Genomic DNA, 14,278 nt, shown 5'->3' with positions numbered 1-14,278 from the left:
ACAACTGATCTCCAGGCGATAGAAATCAGTTCACTTGGAGAAAATGGCTGCTTTGGAAGGTGGACTCTGTGGCATTATACTTCACTGAAGTTCCTCCCCTCTCCAGCAGTCTGTGCCAGTTGCAGCTTCAGGACGGTTTTCAAGGGAAGGCCCATGTAGAGCACATTTCTGTTACCAGGGCATGAATCACAGAGGCAAGATCTTTCCAATCCAGAAAGAGCTGCAGCTGGCACAGATGCTCCTGGCTACTGCAGCCACCTGTTTATCCAATAGGAGACCCAGGTCCAGTGAGAACCATAGGCTATAAACCTGCTCCTTTAGGAGGAGTGCAACCCCATCCAGAACAGAAGATATTCCCATTCCTGGGTCAAACCTTCCCCCCGCCCACCCACCTACAAGTGGCACCTCTATTTTGTCAGGATTAAGATTCCACTTGTTAGCCCTCATCCATCCCAATATTGCCTCCAGGCACCAATTCACAGTTTCCACAGCCTCCTTGGAAACTGCTTGGGACTATGATGTAGAGTTAAACATCAACTGCATACTGGGGATAGCTCCACCCAAATCTCATTCAGGGTTTCAGCTTCCGCATCTGACCTTCCAAGAAACAGTCTGGGTTGATTTCCCTTAGGACTGACTAATTTGATCTTCTTGCAGTCCAAGGGGCTCTCAAGATTCTTCTCCAGCACCACATCTCAAAAGTTTCACCTGCATGTGGTCGAGGACCTGTCTACCTTAGGGACCGTCTCTCCCCACATGAACCCCAGAGAGCACTGAGGTCAGCCAGGAAAAACTTGCTGACTATCCCCGGACCGAGAGAGGTGAAGCTGCAAAGTACCCGTAACCGGGCCTTCTCCTCTATAGCCCCGAGCCTATGGAACCAACTTCCAGAGGAAATGCGGGCCCTGCGGGACCTTGAACAGTTCCGCAGGGCCTGCAAGACCTTCCTCTTCCGACTGGCTTTCGCTGATGAAAATGGAAATTGCTAAGGAAACCGCCATCATAAACATAAACAGCAAACATAGCATTAGCACTTATTAATTTTAATTTAATCAACTTTTAAAGCCTACGTAGAATTTTAATTTAAATGTTTACAATGTTTAAATGTATTTTTATCTATTTCTGTATAACTAAACCTAAATTGTGTTGTTAGCCACCCTGAGCCTGCTTCGGCGGGGAGGGCGGGATATAAATAAAATTTTGTTGTTGTTGTTGCATGTGGAAGACAGTGATAGAGAGACAGATAAATCACCTTGAGGAGGATGTCAGGATTCAGATTCCACTTGTTAGCCCTCATCCATCCCAATATTGCCTCCAGGCACCAATTCACAGTTTCCACAGCCTCCTTGGAATCTGCTTGGGACTATGACGTAGAGTTAAACATCAACTGCATACTGGGGATAGCTCCACCCAAATCTCATTCAGGGTTTTTACATAGAGATTGAAAAACATTGGGAGAACAAGATAAAACCTTGTGGAATCCCCAGAGGCCAAGGGATGGGGCAGCAGTCCCCAGCACCATGTTCTGAAACTACTCTCGAAGTCAGACCAAAACCACCACAAAACAGTGACTCCCAGGCCTATCCTCAACAGGCAGTCCAGAGGGACACCATAACTGATGGCACTGAAAGGTGCCAGAAGAATAAACAGGGTTGCACTCTCCAGGTGATTAGAGACTGGCACTTTGGGCTGACTCAGAGACGCCTCAGAAATCGACCAGAAAAATCCTTCCAAATGGCTTCCGTTCCCAGCCTGTCCTCCAGCCTCCAGAGAGTGGCTCAGAATTTTTAAGCTGTAAGCCAGTCGCCTCCTTGCCATCTGGAAGCGGAAGGGCACAAATGAGGCGCCTTGGCCTGTGAAACTGCCAAGCCGCCCCAAGATTAAAAACTGTCTGGAGCGCTTGTTTGGGGAAGGGGAAGAGTGGTCCAGCTTCTGAGGCGCCCTGCCATCTGATTCCGCCAAGCCACCTTGCAGACAGGATAGGGCCACCTTGCTAGGGAGCGTGTGGAGGCTGCTGGACAGCTCTTTTTGAGCCAGCCCAATTCAGGACACCTCCCCATCCACCCCAAAATGCCCATCTGTTATCAGCATCCCTGTCCATCTCCCGGTGCGGATCATCCACCAGGGTGGCCAAGGCCATTTCTGTCCTGTGCTTGAACCCAAAAACGGGACTGGAACAGGCCCAAACAATCTGTTTCATTCAGGAATCCCTGAAGTCATCCAGCTCCACTGGGACTTGCTTCCAAGAAAGAGGATTGCAGCTAATCAACTGGTCTACAGTCACCTGCTAACTTCATGGCAGCTTCCAATTTTTGCTTCTTCCCAGATAAGGCCATGGTACAATCAGACACCAGCAGCATTATTTTAAATCTACTTATCATTCCATTCAGGATGTGAACAAAACAAAGGCAAGGTTGTAAGGCAGGCGATCCCTTACTTAAGTACCCATTTCCCCCTAGCATGAGAGCCAGTGTGGTATAGTAAAGAGCATCAGATTCTAATCTGAAGAACCATGTTTGACTCTCCACTCCTCCACATAAAGGGTGACCTTAGATCCGTCACAGTTCTCTCAGAGCTCTATCAGCCCCACCTACCTTAGGGTATCTGTTGTGGGAAGAGGAAGGGAAAGTGATTGTAAGCCACTTTGGGATGCCTTCAGCTATTGAAAGTTGGGGTATAAAAACCAACTCTTCTTCTCCCCACTGCTTGGAGTGGCAACAGGAGGGGGGGGGAATGTAAAATGGTCATCACGGTGTGTCATCACTTCCAGGTTTCCCCTGGAACTGATGCCATGCCTCTCTAGGAATCATGGAGTAAAACAATATCATTTCCAGCAATTTGTACGGATGACTAGCATCTCTGCTAGGGAAAACTTGGAAGCGGTGTCAATCCTCTCGGCTTCCTGGATAGTTGTGACATCACTTCTGGGGTTTATTGGAAATTACATCACACATTCCTCATCCTTTAATATCCAATCTGATAAGAGTTTTGCTTCCTCGTTGTCCTTTAATATCCAATCTGATAGAGTTCTGGAGAACTCAAAAACAAACAGTCTATGCTGTGCCTTTTTTTTTTGCCCTTATAAAAGTATTATGTGACTTTTGTTCATGCCAGACAGATGATCTGAACACTAACTACTGTACCACACAGCCTATGGAAGGGCAGGGGATCCTTCGCCTTACAGCTAGTTTCTTTTAAGAACAGCACAGGCTTAGAAAATGTTGAACGTGTGATGTGTTCAAATTCAGAGGAACCACAGCACTGTGGCTCATTCTTTCGGAATCTTCCCAGTATTGTCTATGAAGCATTGTCTAATACTGAGAGGGCTTTCAACTTCAAGACACCTGTTCTCTTTATAAAAATATTAACACTTTTTACGGGGTGGCAGTGACTTTCATGAAATTAAAAGACGTTTGCTCCTTGGGAGGACAGCTATGGCGAACCTGGGCAGTATAATAAAAAGTAGAGACATCAATCTGCCAACAAAAGTCCGTATAGTCAAAGCGATGGTATTCCCAGTAGTAATGTAAGGCTGTGAGAGCTGGACCATAAGGAAGGCCGAGCACAGAAGAATAGATGCTTTTGAGATGTGATGCTGGAGAAGACTCTTGAGAGTCCATTGGACTGCAAGATCAAATCAGTCAGTCCTAAGGGAAATCAACCCAGACTGTTCACTGGAAGGTTAGATGCTGAAGCTCAAATACTTTGGCCACCATATGAGAAGGGAGCGCTTACTGGAGAAGACTCTGATGCTGGGAAAGACAGAAGGCAAAAGAAGGGGACGGCAAAAGATGAGATGGCTGGACAGTGTTACTGATGTAACAAACATGAATTTGAGCAGACTTCAGAGGATGGTGGAAGACAAGAGGGCCTGGCGTGACTTTGTCTATGGGGTCGCAAAGAGTCGGACTCCACTGTGCAACTGAACAGCAACAAACTGAGTTTCAAGTGATTTTCATGACCTCATTTTTGCCCTCAAAGTAGTAATTTCATCACGTGTTGATTTAAAAATAGCTTTATTTATTTATTTATTTATATTAAGATTTATACCCCGCCCTTCTCACCTAGGTGTCTCAGGGCGGCTTACAACACAATAATTAAAACAATTTCAGTTTAAACAAACACCATTAAACCATAATTTAGTAAAAACAAGATAGAATAAAAACCGGCGGCCTATAGATACATTTTTCATCCAGGATATTTTACATTGTCAGTTAATATCATAGGCCTGCCGGAAGAGGACTGTCTTACAGGCCCTGCGGAATTGCCCTAGATCCCGCAGGGCCCGCACCTCCTCCGGCAGCTGGTTCCACCAATAAGGTGCCGTTATTGAGTAGGCCCGATCCCTGGTGGATTTTAGGCGGGCCTCCTTTGGCCCGGGGACTACCAACAGGCTTTGAATACTTTCTTCACTATATATTTCATCATTTGTTAGAGAAAAGCATACATCCTCATTATCTCATTGGCCAATTAATCTTTTTAATTTTTTATCCCCTCCTTTCTCCAAGGAGCACAGAGCTGTGTGGTTCTTCTCTTCTACATGTATTTATTTACAGAATTTATACCCTGCTTTTCTGCCCTCCTCAGGGCCACCAAGCTGATTAGCAGACTAAAAATATACATAATAGAAACACATCTTAAGAAACATTAAAGCCAAGTTAAAATACACATTAAATACAATAAAATATAGATACATAAAAGCAATTTAAAACAAGTGCAGGAACGAGGAATCACTGAAGGAATGTCAAGCAAAAAAAAAAAAAAGTCTTTGTTACCTGGCAGAAGGCAGCAACAGAAGGGGACAGGTGAGTCTCTGGGGAGAGAGTCCCAGAGTTTTGATGCCACAACTGAAAAGGCCCTCTCCCAGGTTACCAGCCACCTAATCTCAGAAGATGGAAGCACCCAAAGGAGGGCCTCAGATAGGGTTGCAAACTGGGAAATTCCTAGTGACTCAGGTGGAGCCTGAGAAGGACAGAGTTTGGGGAAAGGAAGGAACTCCACAGGGGTGTGATGCAATAGAGTCCATCCTCCAAAAATGCTATTTGTCATGTGGAGGCTGGGAACTGTAGCCCAGATTAATCTAATGATCAGGTAGGGTCATAAGGGAGTAGATGGTCCTTCAGGGATGCTGATTCTAAGCCATGTAGGTCCATTCTAGCACCTTGAATAGGACCTGGAAACGGACTGGGAGCTAGGAAGGCTAGGTGAAGACTGGAGTGATGTATGGTCCCTATATAATTAATTATCACAACAATCCTGTGAGTTAGGTTAGGGCCAAATTACCCTGTGGAGTTACAGTTATGGAATTTCAGCATCCCAGACGGTTTGTTTCCCAGAGAGATCCCTTCGGTGCCATTCTTATCCAAATCATCGATCACATGCATTGCTGACATGGAGACTTTGTTGGGTTCTGTGAATGGAGTCCGAAGTGTTTTTACATGGTTTTCACACTGCAGGCGTGGTGAAGGAATTTCGCAATTGCTGGAACCATGAAAATGGTTTGAATATGAGATGTGGTAGGTCCCAGCACTGAAATTATAGGCGGAAGATAAACTGTGGCTCCCAGTGGACTAATTACTAATTTATGGTAGACTGCAAAGTGGTCCTTAAAATTCTTAACAAAGGTAAACTTTGGTCATATCCTTAAAAACAGTTTCTTAGGGTCTTAGCAAGAATACACATATGGGTTTACTTAAAACCATTGTACTGAGAGTTTCCTTAATATACAGTCACAAACAGGGAACCCACAGGGACCTGCAGGAGGCATCTCATTTCCTCCCTGGAACACATGGAAAGGGGTTGCGGGGGGGTGTTTAACCTCATTTTCCCCTGTATTCCTTTCCCTGCAGTATTTCTTCTTTTCCCCCTCCTGGCAACCCCTTTCCATGTGTTTTTTTTCCTCATTCCCATTCACCAACCTACCTGTTATCTGTCCCTCCCCCACTATATTTGTTATTTTCTTCATTTTTATCCCACCTTTTTCCGCAATGGGGATCCAAAGCAGCTTACAGCATTCTCCTCTACTCCATCTTATTCTCACAACACCCCTGTGAGATAGACCAAGAATATGTAGCTAGCCCAAGGTTGTTGGGTCTGGTTCAGGATGGCAAGATTGATCCGGTAGCTGTCCTTACCTTCACTGAGCAAAGTGCTCCTCCTGAGCTTTTGCACAGCAGCATGGCCTAGTCTAATGGTTACCACACTGTCTCACAAATTGCACAGAGAACCTTTGCTTTAAGTTAAGAAACCAATACTCGTGGATTTATTTATAGAAACAAAACATATAACTAGTGGAGAGAAAGAGTGACTAAACTATTCTATCTAACTGGATGGCTTTGAATTGTAGTAGGCCATCTGTTTAATTCAGTTCAGGAGGAGAGAAACCATGCTGTTCCTCCTGATGCATGTAGGGAAAGAGAAGAGGAAAACAAGGACGGAAGTTCCCTGAGATTACATTCTACCAATCAGAGAGGGTGAGTGGCAGAAGAGTAGTTAGGAAGGAGACTGATAGGAACCTATCTAGCTAGCTTGCTCTATGATGTATGTAGTCTTTGAGGGCTTAGCAAGAGACATCACCAGTCTGTTCTTCTAACAAAGGTTACCCAGTGAGCTTCTACAGCAGTGGGGATTTGAACCTGGAACTACTATACCACACTGGTTTTCATGGGGTGGCTGCTGCTTAACAGTAGCTAGCAGCCAGACCTGAGTGAGTCATGGAAGTCATGCAGTGGTTGCTGTTGGTCCTGATAAGTCCTCCCTCAAAGTCCCAAACATTCCTGGAAATGCACCTGCCTTTTACTGATAGAAAGCCATGGCTGGCAATACTGCTGTGGTTTCCCTAGCAATGGGCACTGACAGCATCTGTTTCTTAAAGGTACAGACACTGCTTCTGTTATGTTGGGAGGAGTTAACTCCATTTTTTAAAATCAGTTTTTCCTACACACTTGGGGCTTTTTTCAGGGATGCAGAATGATCTGTCTTGCCTTTTCATGGTTCCTGCTTCTGGATTTAAGTATCCACAGATTTGGCCATGTTGAAAATGAGATATATTGATGCTTTATACTTTTTCTTTTTTAAAGCAAATCAGCGACCCTCTGGCTTTAAAAGACATGTAATAGTGTCACGTGAGTCATAAAGACTACACATAAAGATTCATAAACCATGCTTTCTAGGCGGAGCCATTACTCCAGTTAATTTGTTGTTTTAACGAAGACGAACGTTTTCTCAATTCTGAATCTTTAAATTTAAATGCTCAGGTTATGTTTTTATAAATGAGATATAATGGCTGATTTTCCTTGGCTGACCATTAAATCGGCATTGGAACTAGCATTGTTTTAAAAAGGAGGAAACAAAATGTCAAGTATTATGAAATGAAACTGAACTGTACACAGAAAAAAAAAGAAACTCAAAATGTGGGAAAATTAAACAGTACAGAAGGGGAAAAGAAACTGATAAGATTTTGAAAAATACTTGGAAATGGGATTTTAAAGAAGCTGATAAGATTTTGAAAAATACTTGGAAATGGGATTTTAAAGAAGCTGATAAGATTTTGAAAAATACTTGGAAATGGGATTTTAAAATACGTTGTTTAAAATATATCCTTAGATGGATAGCCCAGGCTAGCCCAATCTCATCTGATCTCAGAAGCTAAGGAGGGTCAGCCCTAGCTAGTATTTGGATGGGATTTCCTCCCAGGATACCAGGGGCAGGATATGGAGGCAAGCAATGGCAAACTGCCTCTGAACGTCTCTTGCCTTGAAAACCACAAGGGCTCACCGTTAATCAGCTGTGACTTGACAGCAAAAGAATAAATATTTTAAAACCAGTTTGGTCTACTTTTGGGTGGGTTTGTGGAAAACTTTGGTGGGAACATTGGCTGCACGAGGGTCGCTCGGTCCCCCCCCCCCGGCCTCTGGCAAGGGATTATGGGGAAGGGTTACCAGATCCAGATGAGGAAACTGCTGGAAATTTGAGGATGGAAACTGAGGAGGCCAAGGACCTCAATAGGATACACTGCCATAGAATCCACACTCCAGAGCATCCATTTTCTCCAGGGATAGCCTGGAGAATGAATTGGAATTCTGAATGATCCCCAGGTCCTACCTGGAGACTGGCATCCATAGCTGCAACACAGGCGCACCTACTATGATATGTCCCACTGAACTGAATGGGGTTTTCTTTCAAGCAAGGTTTGGAATTGTATACTGCCTTAAAGGGAGGGATGTAGAAAAATCCCAGCAGAAACTCATTTGTATATTAGGCCACACCCCATGATGTCACCATTGTTCCACACAGGTTTTATAGAACAAGCCCAGCAGGAACTTATTTGCATATTAGGCCACACCCCCTGACACAAAAAGGCCCTGGCCTTGGCCAAAATTAAACAGATCGCATCTGAATCCACAATGTTTTAATAGTGAAAGATGGCAAAACTACCTTCATGGTTCAGTATAAGATCACGTTTGGCAAACGTCTCCAATTGAGAAATAACTCATTTTTTCTCGGAAATGTAGGACAGCAGACTCTCAAACACAAATTAGGATTGCGGACTCTGGCTAGGTTGGGACACAAGGGCTGCGGCACACACACTAAAGATTGCACTTTCCAGCTTGAAAAAGCAGTTGGAAAGTGCACTGAAAGTGGATTGAAAGTGCTTATTTTAGCGTGTGTGATCGTAGCCTACAACTTGGTTTTAAAGGCAAGGCTCGCCTGCCTGCCTGACAGCGCTGTGTTTTGCACCCAATTCCAGGACCATCTTAACAGCATTATCGGCCTCGGGCAAAGCAGTGTACTGGGTCCCTATGACAACTACTCACAGGAATTAAAATGCAAATGGTCGACCTATACAAAGGATCTTTGTATAAGTCTACAAGACTACATTCAAAATTTTCTCAATTTGCACAAATAAAAAGCTTATCCATTCATATATTCACAAACTATCAATACCTGGTTTGTGAATATATGTGAAATATATTCTAATAACTATACTGATAGTTCTAATAACTATCAATACCTGGTTATTAGAACTGCATCATCCACAGCTTAGTATGGGGGCCCCTTTGCTCCTGGGGCCCAGGCCAAGTGCCCATCAGGCCTATGCGTTAAAACAGCCCTAACTGCAGAAAAGTTTCCAAACTGCAGAAAACTTTCCGCGTGCTTGTGAAAACCCAACGAAGGCCGAACCCATTTGAGTCCAGCCGCTATCGCGGGGATCGTTTTGTACAAAAACAGACAGCGCCGCGCCCTAGGTCTCCTGCGTGCTGAACCCGGGAAAGCGAGCGCTGACAACGTTTCTGGCATTTGGAAAATCGAAACCGAGCGCGCCTCGCCTGGAATGGAAACTGAAACCGCTGGCTTGAAATAAGCGCCCGGCGCAGCCGCCCGGCCAGTGGCAGGGGAGGAAGAGGAAGTGGCGGATCCCGGCTCTGGTGTCCTCCAGAAAGAAACTCGAGAAAGCGATTTCGGAGCCTTTTGGGGAGCAACGTCTCGGTTCTCCTCGTGCACAGACAGGAGCGGCGAGCCTGAGCGGCGGAAGTAGCGGGGCCGAGACCTTCCCCGGCGAAAGACCTTCTCCTCCTAGTAGGGCGCGCACGACCCTGCTGGAGAGCCGAGCGCCCAGCATGGCCACGGAACCTTCCCGCGACGAGATCATCCTCTACCTGATCTCCTGCTTCAGGCCGAAGATCAGGCGAGGCCTGCAGGTGGGGCGAGTGCTGGACTTCATGCCGTCGCTGAGCCGCGAAGTGAAGGAGCGCGTGGGCGCGGTGTGCCAGAACCAGGGCGACATAGCAGCCGCCGACGTGCTGTTGAGTGCCTTGGAGGACGAGGCGCGCCGCCCGCCGGGCTTGTGCCTGGAGTTCTACCAGGCGCTGCAACTCGGGGGCTTCCAGGCCGCCGCCTACCTGGACCCCACCGGCGAGCAGCTCACGCCGTCCCTGGAGGCCGTCCAGGAGACGGGCGCCAGCTTGCTGGAGATCTTCATGGGGCGCTTGGTGGGGGAGCTGAGGGCCGTGCAGGTGGCCGATCAGTGTGCCCGGATGAAGCTCTTCAAAGCCGAAGACTTGGAACAGGTAGGTCTCCTCGGAAGCAGATGACTGGTGAGTCAACCGTTTGGCTCTCAGATCCAGAGCCATTTCCCCTCCCCCCCCTTTTTTTTTAAACGTCCACGTCTAAGATGTTAGGCGTGAACAACAACACGAAAGCAGTGAAATGGTGACACGGGAGAAATGGATAAGGCAAACTCCTGGATAAGGTTTCAGGTTGAAGAAGAAGAAGATATTGGATTTATATCCCGCCCTCCACTCCGAAGAGTCTCAGAGCGGCTCACAATCTCCTCTACCTTCCTCCCCCACAACAGACACCCTGGGAGGTGGGTGGGGCTGGAGAGGGCTCTCCCAGCAGCTGCCCTTTCAAGGACAACCTCTGCCAGAGCTATGGCTGACCCAAGGCCATTCCAGCAGGTGCAAGTGGAAGAGTGGGGAATCAAACCCGGTTCTCCCAGATAAGAGTCCACACACTTAACCACTACACCAAACTGGTTGGGAAGTTCCTGGAGGTTTGGGAGTGTAGCCTGGAGAGGGCAGGGTTTGGGGGAGTGGAGGGACCTCAGGAGGGTATGCTTTCTATACAGTCCACCCTCAAAAACAGCCATCTTCCCCAGAGGCATGGCACACCTGATCAGGTGCGATTCTGGAAGATCACCGTGGCCACCTGTATATTGACAGCTCTAGTACATGGGGTTGGAAGAGCCTAGTATGCATGACATTGCGTGTGAGTGGAATCTGTTGGGCCAGGGATGGTGCAAGGTGCAGGGGGCCTACCTGTGGGCTCCATCCAGAATTCCGTTCTTTCTCTGAGGAGCTTAGCATGGCATATACAAGTCTCCCCTGTTTATTTTACCTTCATAACAACCTTATGTGAAGTAGGTTAGGCTGAAAGAGAACGGCTGACCCCAAGGAAACTGCTCAGTAAATTTCATGGGAAGCAGGGATCTGAACCTAGTTCTCCTCATTCCTAGTTCAGTTTCTATAACATACACCTGATTCCTTGATAGTCAAGTCCATACAGCCAATATACCGTAGATTTGTTTAACACTGTCCATGTTCAGCACAATCTGTGTGTTAGCACAAGGAAAGAACTGAAAAGAAGAAGATGATATTGGATTTATATCCCGCCCTCCACTCCGAAGAGTCTCAGAGCGGCTCACAATCTCCTTTATCTTCCTCCCCCACAACAGACACCCTGTGAGGTAGATGAAGATATTGGATTTATATCCCGCCCTCCACTCCGAAGAGTCTCAGAGCGGCTCACAATCTCCTTTACCTTCCTCCCCCACAACAAACACCCTGTGAGGTGGGTGGGGCTGGAGAGGGCTCTCACAGCAGGTGCCCTTTCAAGGACAACCTCTGCCAGAGCTATGGCTGACCCAAGGCCATGCCAGCAGGTGCAAGTGGAGGAGCGGGGAATCAAACCCGGTTCTCCCAGATAAGAGTCCGCACACTTAACCACTACACCAAACTGGCTCTCCTAAAATGAATAACTTGAACAAATGGGGTGAACTCCAGAAGTCTTTCTAGAACACGCACATCGCAAAGTGGGAAGGACAATTTGTAAATTAGCAGCCATGAGCCGTGCAGCCTAGCCAGATCTCAGAAGCTAAGCAAAGCTAGTATTTGGAAAGGTGACGTCCAAGGAATACCAGAAGCAGGCTATGGCAAGCCACCCCTGAAATGTCTCTTGCCTTGAAAACAACTTTAGCAATGCTAAAAGAGCTAAAACTTACTGCTGCCAGGCAATCTTGGGCTCTTCAGGCTGTTCTACACACAGTTCCATACAATAATTAATTCGTTAGCAACAGTGAGCACAAAGCCTGCCCAAACACACTTTGTAAAGAAGTGAGCCATGCTGCGGAGCAAGTGAATTTGTGGCACACGGAGGAAGAGACAGAAATTAAAACGTCTGCAAAGCACATCACTTTAAACCAGTTGGTGCAAAATGCAGGTGATTGCATTATGCAGGGTCATCTACAGGTTTTTGTTGGCCCTGCACAAAAAGCTGTAATTGGGTCACATTTTCCCCTTGGTACAGTTCCTTCCTCCTCTAGCCGCAGATGTTCCAATTGATTCCTCTCTTTTGGCTGTAACTTTTCTAATTTAACCACTTCCTTTTCCATTTGTTTATCCTGATAAAGAACAGGAAGATCTCCCCCCTCCCTATTGTTTGTCCTCACTTTCACTTTCCCGGGTTGCAGTGTGTCAAATGAGAATCTCCCTCCCCACCCACCAATATCTTTGAGCCAAACTATAAGTGTTTGTTTCTTCCTCTGAGCATGAGATAGCTTTGCTCACAGAAGAATGTGTTTTCTTTGGCTGGATGGTCCCTTCTGATTCACACCAACTTCCACTGAATTCACCCTGTCCCCTTCCCCATCAAAAGCCTTTGGTTTGGGTCGGACCTTAGGGCTGCCAGCCTCCAGGTGAGAATATACAAACAGCCAAACACCGTGATATGCTGGCTAACATACCGAGTAAAACTTTTATCAAAAGTACTTTTATCACCATTCTTACAAAACTATTTGTCACAATAGAAGGAGATACAATATTCCAAAAAAGTCCATCCAATGAGCACCTGCTTTAAGCTCATCTTGTCACATTCTTTCTCAAGGATATTCCTGTAGATGTCAAGGTTAGCAACCTCCTGTTATATTTCATTGTATGCATTAGGAGCAAATCAGTCCTTAACTACTTCTTAAAACAGATGCAAAGCCTTCTGGTTTTGACTGGTAAAAGCTCTCTGCAACCTCTTTGTTTCTTTCATAGTTATCATCCTGGAATAAACTAACACAACATTATAACAAGATACAACACAAAGCTGAATGGGAGTGACTTTATAAATTTTAATTCAGAACTTACTTCTCAGTAGCACTTGTGCTTAAAATTTATGTGGAGCTTTTAAACCAGTCCTGAACCTAATCCGTTGCAAAAGCCTTCAGCATTTAGGTGGCACAATGCTCTTTTTTGGCTGGCAAATATGTACTCTTTCTCTCTCTCTTTTTTTTAAATCACATATGTGGTTTCATTTTGGAACAAGACAGTTCTAAATTTCTTTAGCAGATGCAAAAGCCTTCTAATTATTACTAGCAAAATGCTCTCTATGACGGGCTTAAAGACAAACTCTGCTTAAGGAAACCACTAGGCAGTTCCATACAGCTGTGTGTTCAGTATCTCTTTCTTAAAGATATAGAACACCATTTGACACTGATTAAGTTATTATGGGCTGATATAATTTCTCTCATATGAATTCTAAGTATGTGTATTTACTTTTCAGGAACTAACTGGGCTCTATTTCTGACATTTTCTGCAAAAACTATCCTTCAGTGCTATATGGACAAGTTTTTAAACATAGAATCATATCTGAGGCCTGGAGATCTTCCAGAATTACGACTGATCTTGCAAGAGGCGGCTGGCAGGAGCTGCTGCTGCCACTCCTCATTTCCAACCACCCTTGAATACTCCCCATGGCAATAAAGCCAACCCCCTCCTCTTTATGCAATGGCGGGCTGCATCTAAAAATATTGGTTGCCAGGAGACATAGGAGGCCCGCCCACAACTATAAGGCTATCGTTTCATTTTTGAAATAAATAAATAAAATTTTCAAAAAATACGTAAGTGGAAAAAAAGGTACAATTAAAACTTGGGTGATATTCAGGTGAGCTGAAATTCAGAATTGCCAACTATCAGTCCATTATGGCTGCTTATCAGCTCTTTGACTCCTTGCCAGAAGAGAATTGCTTGGTTGTCAGATAACTACCTGCAGAGGCATCAGCAAGCGGTGGAATGTTCTTCAAGGTCATGTTCCGCATGGTATCAGGTTTTGCTTTCCGGTATTTTGCTTGGCTGCCATCTACTGCCCTGCCCACAGAGATGCATGCCAAGGTAGAGGATTTACCCTTCAAGGGAGACCTGCTGCTCCCTGCCAGGGCAGACAAGACCCTGGAGCAGATCAAAAACAATAAGCAAACAACATGGTCCTTGGATGTAATGGTGGGCCCTCCACAGCAGGCTGGGCAGCATTCCTCCTCAAGGGATCACCCCTTTCATCAATGAAGAGGTATCAAAACAGTGCCCCTTCTGCCCCTCCACCTTCCTCTTTGATCGTGGCACATGTAGTGGTCTCTATTCCTGGTCTTGTCTTGGCTGTTGTTGACCCCCTTTGAACTACCTTATAGCCGTTCTCTCTGTACTCTCCTTTAAGGTCTGTTTCTTGGTTGCCATCCCCT

General features: G+C 45.8%; 1 protein-coding gene across 1 annotated transcript in view; it reads left to right on the top strand.

Moving 5' to 3' along the window:
• Positions 1 to 9,573: 9,573 nt before the first annotated feature.
• IFIH1 (interferon induced with helicase C domain 1) overlaps positions 9,574 to 14,278 on the top strand; it is a 49,234-nt gene continuing 44,529 nt past the window's right edge. Inside the window, exon 1 of the mRNA XM_060257234.1 lies at positions 9,574 to 10,070. Within this exon, the coding sequence (XP_060113217.1) occupies positions 9,621 to 10,070 (450 nt within the window). The 5' untranslated portion in view covers positions 9,574 to 9,620. The remainder of the gene's footprint in view (positions 10,071 to 14,278) is intronic.

The sequence above is a fragment of the Heteronotia binoei genome, chromosome 16 (assembly GCF_032191835.1).
Source record: "Heteronotia binoei isolate CCM8104 ecotype False Entrance Well chromosome 16, APGP_CSIRO_Hbin_v1, whole genome shotgun sequence".
Classification (NCBI taxonomy): Eukaryota; Metazoa; Chordata; class Lepidosauria; order Squamata; family Gekkonidae; genus Heteronotia; species Heteronotia binoei.
This window is presented reverse-complemented; position numbering and strand designations above follow the sequence as displayed.